Source organism: Cydia splendana, chromosome 8 (assembly GCF_910591565.1).
Source record: "Cydia splendana chromosome 8, ilCydSple1.2, whole genome shotgun sequence".
Lineage (NCBI taxonomy): Eukaryota > Metazoa > Arthropoda > Insecta > Lepidoptera > Tortricidae > Cydia > Cydia splendana.
In genome coordinates this window covers 2,394,250-2,408,487 of record NC_085967.1, presented here as the reverse complement: position 1 = coordinate 2,408,487, position 14,238 = coordinate 2,394,250, and the positions used below count along the sequence as shown (strand labels likewise).

Genomic DNA, 14,238 nt, shown 5'->3' with positions numbered 1-14,238 from the left:
TGACATAACATAATGACAGTAGTGACAGCCAGCTGGAAAACGTCAAAGACACGTGGCCGAACCATTCATTCCAGAGGGGCTACCGCGAATACCGAAATTCGCAAATTGCGGGGATCTTACTCTTTTACTCCAATGAAGGCGTAATTAGAGTGACAGAGAAAAATGCCCGCAATTGACGATTTTCGGTATTGGCGGTAGCCCTACAGCCATTCCGCTGTTGCTTATGAACTTTGACATGACTTTGACTTTTATATTCGTTCGTTCTTTGGTCGATCGTTCCAATCGCATTGCAGTCATTGCACTCTGCAGGAAATTTAAGAAACTAAAGGATCTTGTCTATGGTCAACCCCGGTTGACATTTTATAATTTTCGCGAGATTTTTCCAATTTTACAAATTTTCAGCCATCTGTGTTCTATTTTAAGACTAATGACTGATAAGAGTTTCATGAATTCCTCTGTTATTTTCTGGTGTGTCATGTGTGTAGTCAGCGTGTGTAAAGCGTCGGTATGAGAGTTCTATGAATAGTGCGGAGGTAGCTTCCTGAGGGTTGTGGTCGGGACAGTGTGGTAATATGCAATGGATATACAAGGGCTGGAAGAGGCGATGGCTGTGGGTGCTGTTAGTGGCAGCGTTGTGCCCGCTGGTCTTGGTCCAGAAGATCGGTGACCCTTACGAGATCCTTGGGATCTCCCGCCGAGCGACACTGGTGGAAATTCGCAAGGCTTACAGGCAAAAGGCTAAGGAATGGTGAGTTTACGTTGCTATAAGTATAGTATTATCAATATCATACAGCGTCTACCTTATTGTGAACGGGTCTGACCTGGTTTTGTTTTGTGATTGGATCAATAAGTTATGAATAAACAAATGGCGCGACGAATCCGTAAATATTGGTACCTATTCAAATAGTTTGTATGATATCTTGTGGTAGTTACCATACTGTTATAAGAAATTGAATATTTATCTGTGCTCTGTGAGTTAACATTTAAATTAGATCCATCTGTTGTGGCATGAGCTTGACCCATATTTGTTATGCTCGATACTGTTGTCAAGAAGTTAAATATAGGGGCAATAAATATGCACCAAATGCATTGACTACAAACTGTGCATTTCATTTCCCCACAAACATTTATTATTCTATAAATTATTTTATTATTTTAAATACTCTATACCAAAAAGTAAGGTGATTGATTTGAATTAAAATCTTATCAACATTGTGTTAAAAAAGCAAAGAATAATGATAACTACCATTCTTACATTTATGTGTTTGATCATTTATCCCCGGGATGTGATATTATCTTTGGAAGTTATGTGTAAGACCCATGGATGTGATATCACACATAATTTATTCATACAAAATACTTACTAAATTGCTATTATGAGGAGAAGGAACTACATTGTTTATAGTTGGTCAAACCAATTTGTCAGTCAGTAAGAACCAGGAAAACTATACTCATCCTTTTGTTTTGGGTGCTAGTACTAGTGTAAGTCAAACATAGTATGATTCTCTCTGTCTATGATTGAAATGTGACAGTCCTTTGACAAACTATAGTTTTTTTTTTTTATAAGTATTAGGGGGACATCTTACACAGATCAACCTAGCCCCAAACTAAGCAAAGCTTGTACTATGGGTGCTAGGCGACGATATAAGTACTTATATAGATAAATACATACTTATATACATAGAAAACACCCATGACTCAGGAACAAACATTTGTGTTCATCACACAAATAAATGCCCTTACCGGGATTCGAACCCAGGACCATCAGCTTCGCAGGCAGGGTCACTACCCACTAGGCCAGACCGGTCGTCAGTTTATATTGATGTTTTTTCAGGCATCCTGATAAAAACCTCCACCCAAATGCGGAGTCTCGCTTTGTGGAAATCAAACAGGCATATGAGCTGCTCTCAGACACAGAGCGACGGCAAGCTTATGATCAATATGGAATCACAAATGAAGATGAACACCTATACAAGCAGAGACATGATTACAGTACTTATGCTCGGTTCAGGTTAGTATTTGTGAACAATTTGGCTAGATATAATGTATGACTAGTTGATGGCTAAAAGTGAAAAGGAGAAATGAAGCATTCCACTCTTGCAAGCAACACTATTTGCTTTTTGAGAATGCTAGAAACCCAAGGCCTGTTAAAAATGTATTATTTATCAAGAGTACCTTTTGTAAGTAAAACTAGAAAATTTCACCATATTCATTTCTCACTTTATTATAAAGAAAAAAGCCTCAAAATTCTGTGTTATTAACAATTTTAACAATGCTTGTAAATATTATTATTGAAATATTATTGAAAAAATATTTGTTTCTAGAAGTTTTATTGACATTTAGTGTAGGAAATTCAATGGCTAGTATTAAAGAAAAGTTATTTTACTGATATAACTTATTTATTGACAAAAAAAAACGTACAAAACATGGATTGAATGCTAAAGTGCATTCTCTAGCAGTCAACCGAACCAGCAAGATTTAGAAATAATTTATATCACTCCTTAATGTCTGTTGGTCACTAGTTAGACAACAGCTAACTAGCTTGTTTATGAACCCATGCCTATCACCGATACAATGACTTAAATTCAACTGGTAACTAAAACTCTATTCTAAGACATTCAGTTATATTTCTTAGTATAATTCCATTTTATATAGTTTTCTCCAGTTCATTCAAACAAACATACCCACAAACAAGCAAGTCTCTTTATAAAGTAATATATTTTTACAGTAATTCAGGTTAATAGTCCATTAGGGTTTTAAATTGACTCTCTTCCAAATATTTACTTCCTTCGCCACTTTGATTAACGGATATTAAATGCTTGGTAAACAAACATTACTCAGACTGGATCGCTTCTGAAACATTGAACTGATGAATCATTCTACAATCAACTTCAATATGATAGACACTACAGATGTACGGTGTCTTTACAAATACTGAAATGCCTTTAGTCATTATCATTAAGTCCGCTTATTGTAAATAATTAGTTCCACATTTAAGTTCCAAAGTTAACAAAAATTTGAAAAAACTAATAATTTGAAACTTCTATGAAATTATGACGTTTACTTGCAGAGTCTGGGCTATCAAAGTTGCTGCCAACTTAGCTTGGCCTGACTCTAGCAGGCTCTAGGTTAGGACGCTATTTGAACCATAATTTTATTGATGTTACAGGCCATTGATAAAATGATGATGATAAATAAAAGTAAATATTTCATTTTGCAGCACTGACCCATTTGAAGAGTTCTTCGGAAACCACTTCAGAACTCAAGACCAAGACATCACATTATTTCATAAGCTTTCAGTCACTGCTAAGTAAGTCTTTCATTTATTTCATAATTTAATTTAGTTTTAGGTTTTGGCTGGAGTCTGCCACTTATTTAAGTTTCAGCTTAAGCATTGAAATTGTACTTATTCAATAAGATGAGTGTTTTTGCCAAGAAACAAATTCAACCTATTTTACTATATATATGACTAGGTACAAATCTAATTATTTTATTTAATATTTTTGATTTGTGTTTTTAAGTAGTCACACTACTACAGTCATATACTAAGGAGAAAGTAACCAAGGCTGCAGGTTACGCGGCTAATGTCCTGACCACTAGACCACCCGGTCATGGCACCACTTAAGATAAGCTTTACGCCGTTAACAACCTTATACTTAATATAAATGTCATCTGTTATTTGCAGGCATTTCGAAAATAACATAATGGAGAAATCAGTCCACACTCCAGCCCTAGTCCTCTTTTACACCGACTGGTGCTTCGACTGCGTACGAGCGGCGGCCTTCTGGCGGCGATTAGTCGAAGCCTTGCAGCCTCTCGGTGTGACAGCGGCCACGGTGCACGCCGGGCATGAAGCAAGCTTGGTTAGGAGGATAGGCGTGCACGGGGTGCCGTGCCTTACACTGGTTCTCCAACAACATGTTTACATTTATAAGGAAAGTCTCAGCTCCATGCCGAAGATATTAGGTAAGTGCTTTAAATAAATTCCACCAAATGATAAAGTCATTCTTTCAGTCATACTCATAATACTTCAGTCAGTCATTCGTACACTATAATTTATTCAATCGTTCATCATCGTCATTCATTAATTCGAAGAAGAGAAGAAGAAAGAAGATTGTATATTTTGACATGTGTTTTTGACATTAAAGATATTGAAATTTTTAATCATTCATTAATCACCATTCCTAATTCATCATCATTCGTTCATTCATTGATTATGATTCTCGAGCATGCGTGCGTATATTTGCGCGTGCGTGCGAGCGTGTGTTACGATATATTTGGCCACTTGGCCATCATTATCTATTTGATGCTGACTGCGCGACAGAAAAAGATGACGAGGAAGAAGTCTTATCTTCAAAAGATAAATGATATTGTCATTGTTACAGAATGGATCCGCTGGAAGTTTCCCTACAAGCTTGTTCCCCGAGTGACTGACTCTTCTCTGACCAGCTGGCTTGGAGACTTCGAAGACAACAAGGTCAAAGCGCTTATCTTTGAGGAGCAGCCTACCATGCGGCTTCGATATCTGCTGACTGCGTTCCATTATAGAGACCGGGTTTCTTTCGGGTGTGTATTCGGTTGTGAAAGAGACGAATGTGACTAACAAATTACGGTCTAAGTCACAAACTGGTTAACTCATTCAAATGGAAGATACGTACCTACACGATAGTCGACGATCTATGTACTGGCTGTATCTGAATTCCAATTTGTCCTAAATTTAAAAACAATTTAGTCTAAACTTTTTTTTACAAACCGGGCATTGCCTCTATTGTAGGTGCATTAAAATAACAAGCGCTGTAGTGATAACAAACTAATCTTATTTTCTAGTTTCGTCGCAATGACAGCACGTGACTCTACCAACGTAACCGCCCGCTACAAAGTCCAGCGGCACATCGACACCATGGTGCTTTTGAAAGAGGACAGTCCAGAACCGGCGGCTACCGTCAGCACGACAGAAATACCTACGAAGACGCTGCGGGAACTGATAGAGGCTAATCAGTTGCTGACGCTACCGAGACTATCGTCGCAGGTACCTAATTTTTGGATACTTAACAAAAATGTGACGACGAGCAAAATACGAGAATACGAGCAATACGAGATAAAATTGTAAAAATATTTTGAAAAAGATAATAAAATACTCAATAATGTTTGATTGGTAGTAGTTGCCATAAAATCTCTCAAACCCTTTTCTAATATAATAATATTTTCCAGGCGGTCCTAGAAAACGTATGCCCCGTGGAATGGCGGCCCAACCGCCGCCGCCTGTGCTGCGTGCTGCTGTGCTCGGCCGGCGCGGCGGCCACAGCGGCGCGCTCGGAGCTGAGGCGGCTGGCGAGAACGGCGCCCGAGAGACTACACTACGCATATGTCTATATGCACGCGCAGCCTAACTTCGTGCAGGCGCTGGCTAATGGTTCAGGTAAGGATTTGGTCAATTTGTAAAGCTTAATTGAGAAAATAAGGATCCGATGGAAAGGATCGATAAATCGATGAAAATCCTGGTCATGGCACCAAGGAGTAACAACCCTACAAGGTCATTTATAATATGTTGCAGAAGTGCATGCCCATTTTATGAACGTAATTGAAGCTTGCTGTACCTAGAATTAAAACAAAAAACCTGGCTAAGGTTCTTTTCTTGGTATGTTCCTTATATATTACATAATCGTGACGTTATGGAAGGTTAGTAACATATTGGAATATTAGGCCACTTTTTTTCTCCTAAAAGATTCGAAAAAGCTTACGATATCTGAATGAATACAAATCTGAATAAACTATATATAATGAACAAATTTACTAATATGAATTCATATTTCAGGCAGCGACACATCTCAAATGGAGCACCGAGTAGTCATCCTATGGCGACGCGAAGCCACTCGCATACAATACGAATGGCTCAACGAGACCTGGCCCGTGTGTTCCAACGGGCATTGTGACGACTTCAGCGAACCGACCAATGTGGTGTACCAGGCGAGGCTGAACGATACGAAACGAGCGTTGGAACAGTTGGTCAAGCGACTAATGAAGCCTACGGAGATGATGGCTTATGAGGCACATGTACAGGTTAGAATCATCGTTCGAAACTGAACCTTAGTGTAACGAGATAAGGTAGATTTACTCGGAAACATTTTTAACGTATGTTTTGTTATAGGAGTTACTGGACGAAGCGGCCCGCGGTCCGCTGTGGCGCGCCATGCTGCTGGTGTGCGAGTGGGCGGAGCGCGCGGCGCTGGCGCTGCGCACGCAGAAGGCCGTGTCGCTCGCCTCCGTGCTCGGCACCGTCGCTGTAGTACTAGCGGCCGGGTACCTCATGGCGTACCTCATGTGAGTAGGATCTACAGCTCGTGTGCTGGTGTTAGAGGGAACACAGAAGGCCGTGTCGCTCGCCTCCGTGCTCGGCACCGTCGCTGTAGTACTAGCGGCCGGGTACCTCATGGCGTACCTCATGTGAGTAGGATCTACAGCTCGTGTGCTGGTGTTAGAGGGAACACAGAAGGCCGTGTCGCTCGCCTCCGTGCTCGGCACCGTCGCTGTAGTACTAGCGGCCGGGTACCTCATGGCGTACCTCATGTGAGTAGGATCTACAGCTCGTGTGCTGGTGTTAGAGGGAACACAGAAGGCCGTGTCGCTCGCCTCCGTGCTCGGCACCGTCGCTGTAGTACTAGCGGCCGGGTACCTCATGGCGTACCTCATGTGAGTAGGATCTACAGCTCGTGTGCTGGTGTTAGAGGGAACACAGAAGGCCGTGTCGCTCGCCTCCGTGCTCGGCACCGTCGCTGTAGTACTAGCGGCCGGGTACCTCATGGCGTACCTCATGTGAGTAGGATCTACAGCTCGTGTGCTGGTGTTAGAGGGAACACAGAAGGCCGTGTCGCTCGCCTCCGTGCTCGGCACCGTCGCTGTAGTACTAGCGGCCGGGTACCTCATGGCGTACCTCATGTGAGTAGGATCTACAGCTCGTGTGCTGGTGTTAGAGGGAACACAGAAGGCCGTGTCGCTCGCCTCCGTGCTCGGCACCGTCGCTGTAGTACTAGCGGCCGGGTACCTCATGGCGTACCTCATGTGAGTAGGATCTACAGCTCGTGTGCTGGTGTTAGAGGGAACACAGAAGGCCGTGTCGCTCGCCTCCGTGCTCGGCACCGTCGCTGTAGTACTAGCGGCCGGGTACCTCATGGCGTACCTCATGTGAGTAGGATCTACAGCTCGTGTGCTGGTGTTAGAGGGAACACAGAAGGCCGTGTCGCTCGCCTCCGTGCTCGGCACCGTCGCTGTAGTACTAGCGGCCGGGTACCTCATGGCGTACCTCATGTGAGTAGGATCTACAGCTCGTGTGCTGGTGTTAGAGGGAACACAGAAGGCCGTGTCGCTCGCCTCCGTGCTCGGCACCGTCGCTGTAGTACTAGCGGCCGGGTACCTCATGGCGTACCTCATGTGAGTAGGATCTAGAGCTCGTGTGCTGGTGTTAGAGAGAACACAGAAGGCCGTGTCGCTCGCCTCCGTGCTCGGCAACGTCGCTGTAGTACTAGCGGCCGGGTACCTCATGGCGTACCTCATGTGAGTAGGATCTACAGCTCGTGTGCTGGTGTTAGAGGGAACACAGAAGGCCGTGTCGCTCGCCTCCGTGCTCGGCACCGTCGCTGTAGTATCAGCGGTCGGGTACCTCATGGCGTACCTCATGTGAGTAGGATCTACAGCTCGTGTGCTGGTGTTAGAGGGAACACAGAAGGCCGTGTCGCTCGCCTCCGTGCTTGGCACCGTCGCTTTAGTACTAGCGGCCGAGTACCTCATGGCGTACCTCATGTGAGTAGGATCTACAGCTCGTGTTCTGGTGTTAGAGGGAACACAGAAGGCCGTGTCGCTCGCCTCCGTGCTCGGCACCGTCGCTGTAGTACTAGCGGCCGGGTACCTCATGGCGTACCTCATGTGAGTAGGATCTACAGCTCGTGTGCTGGTGTTAGAGGGAACACAGAAGGCCGTGTCGCTCGCCTCCGTGCTCGGCACCGTCGCTGTAGTACTAGCGGCCGGGTACCTCCTGGCGTACCTCATGTGAGTAGGATCTAGAGCTCGTGTGCTGGTGTTAGAGGGAACACAGAAGGCCGTGTCGCTCGCCTCCGTGCTCGGCACCGTCGCTGTAGTACTAGCGGCCGGGTACCTCATGGCGTACCTCATGTGAGTAGGATCTACAGCTCGTGTGCTGGTGTTAGAGGGAACACAGAAGGCCTTGTCATTAGCGTCCGTGCTCGGCACCGTGCTGCCCTCCTAAGCTAAAAGGCCTTATTTTCAAAGAAAACTGTATGCAAATACCGCTTTTTAGCTTAGGAGGGCAGCGTGGCCGTGGTGCTGGCGGCCGGGTACCTCATGGCGTACCTCATGTGAGTATACGATCAACTAACGTAGGGTGGTGAATACCAGGTGGAATCACTCACTCTCTCATTAAGCAAAATGTGAGACGCAATACACATTAGACAAAGATATCGGTTTTATCAATAAGATGATGGTTTAAACAGCGTCCATAAGAGTGCGGCACTTCCGCAAATGTCTATTAAGACCAATGCGAGAGCGGCAGCCGCGACCGCATGCATATAGCTAGCAGGAGAATGCCGTGTCCGGTGACGAAGGTGGGAGAGCGGCGCGCTGGTGTCTCAGTTCTCGCCTAGTGTGAAGAAGGCTAAACCACGCTTCATCATGTGCAACTACCCCTTCACCCAGGGTTTTCCTCTAGTGGTCGCGATCTTCAGCCTCCCGAGCAACCGCGGTTTGAACCCACGATTTTAGACTACCACACACACATGAAAGGTTAATAACAAACATGCTAATTGAGCTATTTATTACAGCCGCGTAGAAGAAGAGTCCGTGCAACAACAGCGAAGCGAGCGACGCCGGCAAAACGGCAGTGCCAAGAAAAACAACAACGAGCCCCAGTCAGAGTTGAGGCTGCACGAGCTTAGGGCGGAGAAATACAATGGACTCGTCCGGTGAGTTTTTAATATACTATTTATGCCACAAGGTGGTAAACTAGCATACTGACGATCAGTCGCGTGCACAGAGATTTGGGACTGGGTAGGCAAAATTATATCAGAAAACCGGGCAAGTGCGAGTCGGACTCGCGCACGAAGGGTTCCGTACCATAATGCAAAAAAAGGCAATAAAAACGGTCACCCATCCAAGTACTGACCCCGCCCTACGTTGCTTAACTTCGGTCAAAAATCACGTTTGTTGTTTGGGAGCCCCACTTAAATCTTTATTTTATTCTGTTTTTAGTGTTTGTTGTTATAGCGGTATTTTAATAGTTTGCACACACACACACCCACCACAACTTTCACAGTTAAATTATCAATTTTTTCACTAATCGCACTTTATAATTTCCGGCAACTGTTAACTGTTATCTCATAAACTCACCAAAACAAACAAACAATGGCGACCGAATAAAAAATGAAAATAAACTTAACCAAATACTGTAAACGAATAAAAAAATAGTCTCGTATTTGCACTAAATTACCATAGCAAATGCTACTTTTTAAAATAGTCACATAAACATCGGAACTATTCGGAAACTTTCGGGCGTCATTCGTTTAGGTTTGGTACGAAAGACACTGCCTATTGCGTCTAAATGTGTGCGTTACTTGTATAATTGTGTGCTCGTACTTATAGGAAGGCCCACTACACTGTAACCGCGTAACGACGAAGGCACACATAGAAAGATTTAGACGGAAATGTTTTCTGTCTTTGCCGTGCAAGGCACGTAGCGGCGCTAGTGCCGCGTGGTGTAAACTTCGTCGCGTAGAATTATTATAGATGATGACTTGATGACAAAGCTTAACCGGTAGATGGAGCGCTTATTAATTTTTAGAATGTTTTAAGTTACTTATAGTACGATCGATTACTGATAGTACGATCAAGTATACATTAAATTAAGTAGTTTAAGAGGATAGACATCGGAATTATAGTAGGGTAGGCAGTGCCTTTTTGCCTTTATGAAGTGCACGCCACTGCTGACGATGCTTAAGAGGTGTCAGTGAAACGGCACCGCTAAGAACAACAACGAACCCCTGTCAGAGTTGAGGCTGCACGTGCTTAGGGCGGAGAAATACAACGGACTCGTCCGGTGAGTGTTTAATATATTATTGATGTCACAAGGTGGTACACTAGCATACTGACGATGCTTAAGAGGTGTCAGTGAAACGGCACCGCTAAGAACAACAACGAACCGCAGTCAGAGTTGAGGCTGCAATAATATGTAAAACATGGAGGATATTTCGATTAGTTTAAATTACCCCGCAGTCTAAATTGCCCCCTTGCATCTTAACAATTATTTGAACTTTGGAAACCCTATACCTTTGGAATTCGACTTTTCTAAAGCTCTGTATAAAAGTATTCAATGTTAAGATTTAAAGATTCAACCTTACAAGACACCCCACCTGTCCCACGATATTACTGTTTGATATAGACTTATATCGACGGGTATATGGACCGTGATGATTACCATCTGTATTGTTTTCGAGCTCCCGATATTTCGACTTAGTTACATGTTACATGCATGCATCTTGTACACGGTTCACGATATAAGCCTAGTGAAACTAACCGTCAATCATTCAAAACAGGATGCTGTTAAGCAATAATGTGTCAACCCACATTAATTTTGCAATAAGATTTCAACTCAAAAAATTGACGCTTAAAGTTGACATTTTATTGCAAAATGGATGTGGGTTTACTAATTTTTGCTACACACCATCCTTAATTACTGTTAGTGTTTGATACATTCTATATTTCTCTATTTAACTTGACTCCTAGGTTAGGATTTTACAATGTGAGTATACGAATACAATATAAAAACAATTACAAAACTTTACAAAAAATATATAAACACTTTATTAAAAAACCTAACCTAGGGTGCCGACTTGGGCCTTGCCCCGCTGTCAGGGCTGCAGAGAGGAACCGGCGGACTATCCGCGCCGTGTCCATGATCACCGCCTTCTGCATCTGACCCTTGATCCAACCACCTAGCGAGAGTCTCTCATGATGTTGGTCGAGACTCTTCGCTATTAGACCGTTCACTGAAACGACTATCGGGACACAATGATATTTTATACAAGATATGTCATACACTAACATATCAAGCGAAAAAAATGATGCCAACCAATGCTGCCAACGTCACGGCAGCATCAGTTACAATTTGTTTACAACTTCATACGCAAATGCGTAAAAGAGACGGCACAATTAAATGAATACCTAAGTAAAAGAGAGACGGCTAGTGTTTGTCACTTGCGCGTGAATTTGGTAAATCAGTGATACCACCATAACACGACGGCAAACAGTGAAGATGGCGCGAAACGTAAAACTTATTAACAAAAAAAAAATATCAAAGAATAAGATGGTTGACAGATTTAGATTTTAGATTTAGATTTCTTTATTTCAAGATGAAAATTACACTATAAATTTGCTACATTCGTCAAAATTATGTTTATCTTCTCATCATGATCGTCAAAAATTACATTATATATTTAAAAATAAAAAATATTAAGATTAATAAAATTATGTCTCCCAATAAGGATCGTCATGTACAAAGAAAAACATGTCAAACAATTGAATATAAACCAAGTTAACATTAAAGTCGATGTCAACATAAATAATTTGTAACTGTCATTAAAATGTCGAATTTAAACATAAAAATATCACAAAAGAACAAAATGTCATGTTTAAAATACAAATCTACAATTTAATAATAAATAAAATTACATATGTTGTTACAAATTCAATTCCATGTACTCATTTACAGAGTACAGAGGGTTATCCAACAAAAGGTTTCTCAATTTGCGCTTAAATGTTTCGTCACACGGCTCATTTCTCAGAGCGGTAGGTAGGTGCTCGTAGTAAGTAGGGCCGATTACTCGTGGGTTCTTTCTTGAAAGTGCCATGCGACGGGGAACTGTTCTCAGACGCCCTGCAGCTCGAAGCAGTTTGCCCGGAAAGTTAATGCGTGCAAATTGGGATAGATTCTGTCTTACATATATCAGTACATCGAACAGGTACTGTGAGTAGTGCGTCATTATACGTTGAGAACCAAAAAGCTCTTTACAAGGGTGCCTGTCTTTCACACCGGCAAGTGTACGTATTGCGCGTTTCTGCATTATCAGAACTCTTTTGGCATTTGTTGAATTGCCCCAAAGCAGTGAGCCGTATGCCATGATAGAGTGGAAATGCGCAAAGTACACCTGCTTTAAGGCTTCTGCTGAGATAAGTGGTTTCAGTTTTCTCAACGCAAACGACGCACCACCCAATCGATCACAAAGGTTGTCTACATGGCACTTCCAATTTAGAGTGTTGTCAATCATAAACCCTAAGAACTTACTCTTTTCGCACATGGGCATCGGAAAGTTAGCCATGCACGGTGGCAGTTGAACCTTTCGACCAGAAAACAACATAATATTTGATTTAGTATAATTAAGCAATAGCCCATTTGCTGAGAACCATGCCTCCAATTGGTTGCAAGCATCATGAATTTTTAAAGCCAGTTGGTCATAAGAGCTTGCACCAACTAACACAGTTGTGTCATCCGCAAACAATACAGACAAGCCAGCTCCAATATTCGATGGCAGGTCGTTGACAAATAACAAAAATAAGGTATTTCCAAGGGATGAACCTTGGGGAATACCAATATTTATATCTCCTGCATCAGACTGAATTGACTTGCCATCAGTGAGTAATTTCACAACTTGTTTGCGGTCTGACAAGAATGAGGTAAACAGTTCATGGGCACTGCCTTTGATTCCGTACATTTTCAATTTTTTAAGCAATAACTCGTGATTTATGACGTCAAATGCCTTTGACAAGTCGCACAGTATAGCGGCAATCTTATCCTTATCGTCTAACCCTGTCATGATAGAATCGAATATCCTGTATGTCGCGGTGGTTGTCGACATTTTTTGTCGGTAAGCGAATTGGTTTTCGGTGAGCAGGTTATTCGATTCTATATGAGTCATAAGGTGAGACGATAGGACAGATTCTACCATTTTTGAAATGGTGGGTACTATTGTAATAGGCCTATAGTTATTGACGTCACACCTGTCACCCTTACCCTTGAAAACTGGATACACTCTTGTGTTTTTTAGCACGCTAGGATACGTACCAGTTTCAAAAATAGTATTTATGAGAATGACAAGTATGTCGCCAATAACAGGCCACAGACACAAAATAATTTTTGGCGAAATGTCAAAAGCATCGACAGTGTCACCTTTTTTTAACATTGAATGTAACGTCCTGGTCAATAGATCACGTGTGACGACCGGCAGAGTGTAAGATGGTACATTGGTAGTTTCTAAGTGCCTCTCAAGATAGCGTGTTGATTGCTCCATATCATTTCCTATTGCGTGTTTGCACCCTATCCCTAAAAAGTGTGTGTTAAACGTGTCTGGCAACTCACTACTCTTCACTTCAATATTGGTGTTAGGATCGCGGAGACATATGTGGTTCGATCTTACTTTTGTGCCTACCTCCTCATTGACAACCTTCCATATTTCTTTGGCTTTATTGCTACTAGAAGCCAACCTACTCTCAGTGTGAGCTCGACGAGCCTGTAACGCAGTGATCTTAATTATAGAAGAGTAGTGCTCAATACAGTCAGTTAATATGGGGTTGTTGGGATTCTGGCGTCTTATTTCGTGAAGGTCATTGTGCTTGCGAACTAACTCCGCTAAATCATCACTTAACCACGGTACAGTGTTATGTTTTTTATGCCTAATCTTCTTGAATGGAAAGTGAATATTCATATAGTATGTCAGAATTTCAAATAATTTAGCAAATTTATAGTCAATGTCAAGGTCAATATTGTAAATAAAATTAAAATCATAATTATCAATGTCAGTATAAAATGAATGGAATGAATTTGCACTAAATAACCGGCGCTCAATCACCTCATTTGACTTTTTGTTATGTTCAGTAGTCAACTCAAACTTTTGAGCGGTATGGTCGCTTATCGCAGTAACCAACGGTGTCACTGAGAGCGTGTCGGGCGCAATGTTGCTTAAACCGCAGTCAATGGACGTCGCACAATCCGCAGTCTCCCGAGTGGGAAACGTTACAGTGTTACGACATCCATAGGCCCTTAATACATCATTAGTGCGTCGTTTTAAACTAGAGTCTAATAAAAAATCCACATTATGGTCGCCAATAATGAGAAACCTTTTGTTTTCGTCAGTTAGTGTCTTTGTTATCTCGTGTCTTGTTGATACGTTTTTTGGCTGG

At 42.4% G+C, this 14,238-nt stretch overlaps 1 protein-coding gene across 1 annotated transcript in view; it reads left to right on the top strand.

Moving 5' to 3' along the window:
- Window positions 1-280: 280 nt before the first annotated feature.
- The window catches only part of LOC134792620 (dnaJ homolog subfamily C member 16), a 49,750-nt gene continuing 35,792 nt past the window's right edge, over window positions 281-14,238 (top strand). Inside the window, exons 1-10 of the mRNA XM_063763865.1 lie at window positions 281-748; window positions 1,835-2,011; window positions 3,221-3,310; window positions 3,686-3,966; window positions 4,386-4,566; window positions 4,828-5,029; window positions 5,212-5,419; window positions 5,816-6,060; window positions 6,149-6,321; window positions 8,832-8,972. Coding sequence (XP_063619935.1) covers window positions 573-748; window positions 1,835-2,011; window positions 3,221-3,310; window positions 3,686-3,966; window positions 4,386-4,566; window positions 4,828-5,029; window positions 5,212-5,419; window positions 5,816-6,060; window positions 6,149-6,321; window positions 8,832-8,972 — 1,874 coding nt within the window. The 5' untranslated portion in view covers window positions 281-572. The remainder of the gene's footprint in view (window positions 749-1,834; window positions 2,012-3,220; window positions 3,311-3,685; window positions 3,967-4,385; window positions 4,567-4,827; window positions 5,030-5,211; window positions 5,420-5,815; window positions 6,061-6,148; window positions 6,322-8,831; window positions 8,973-14,238) is intronic.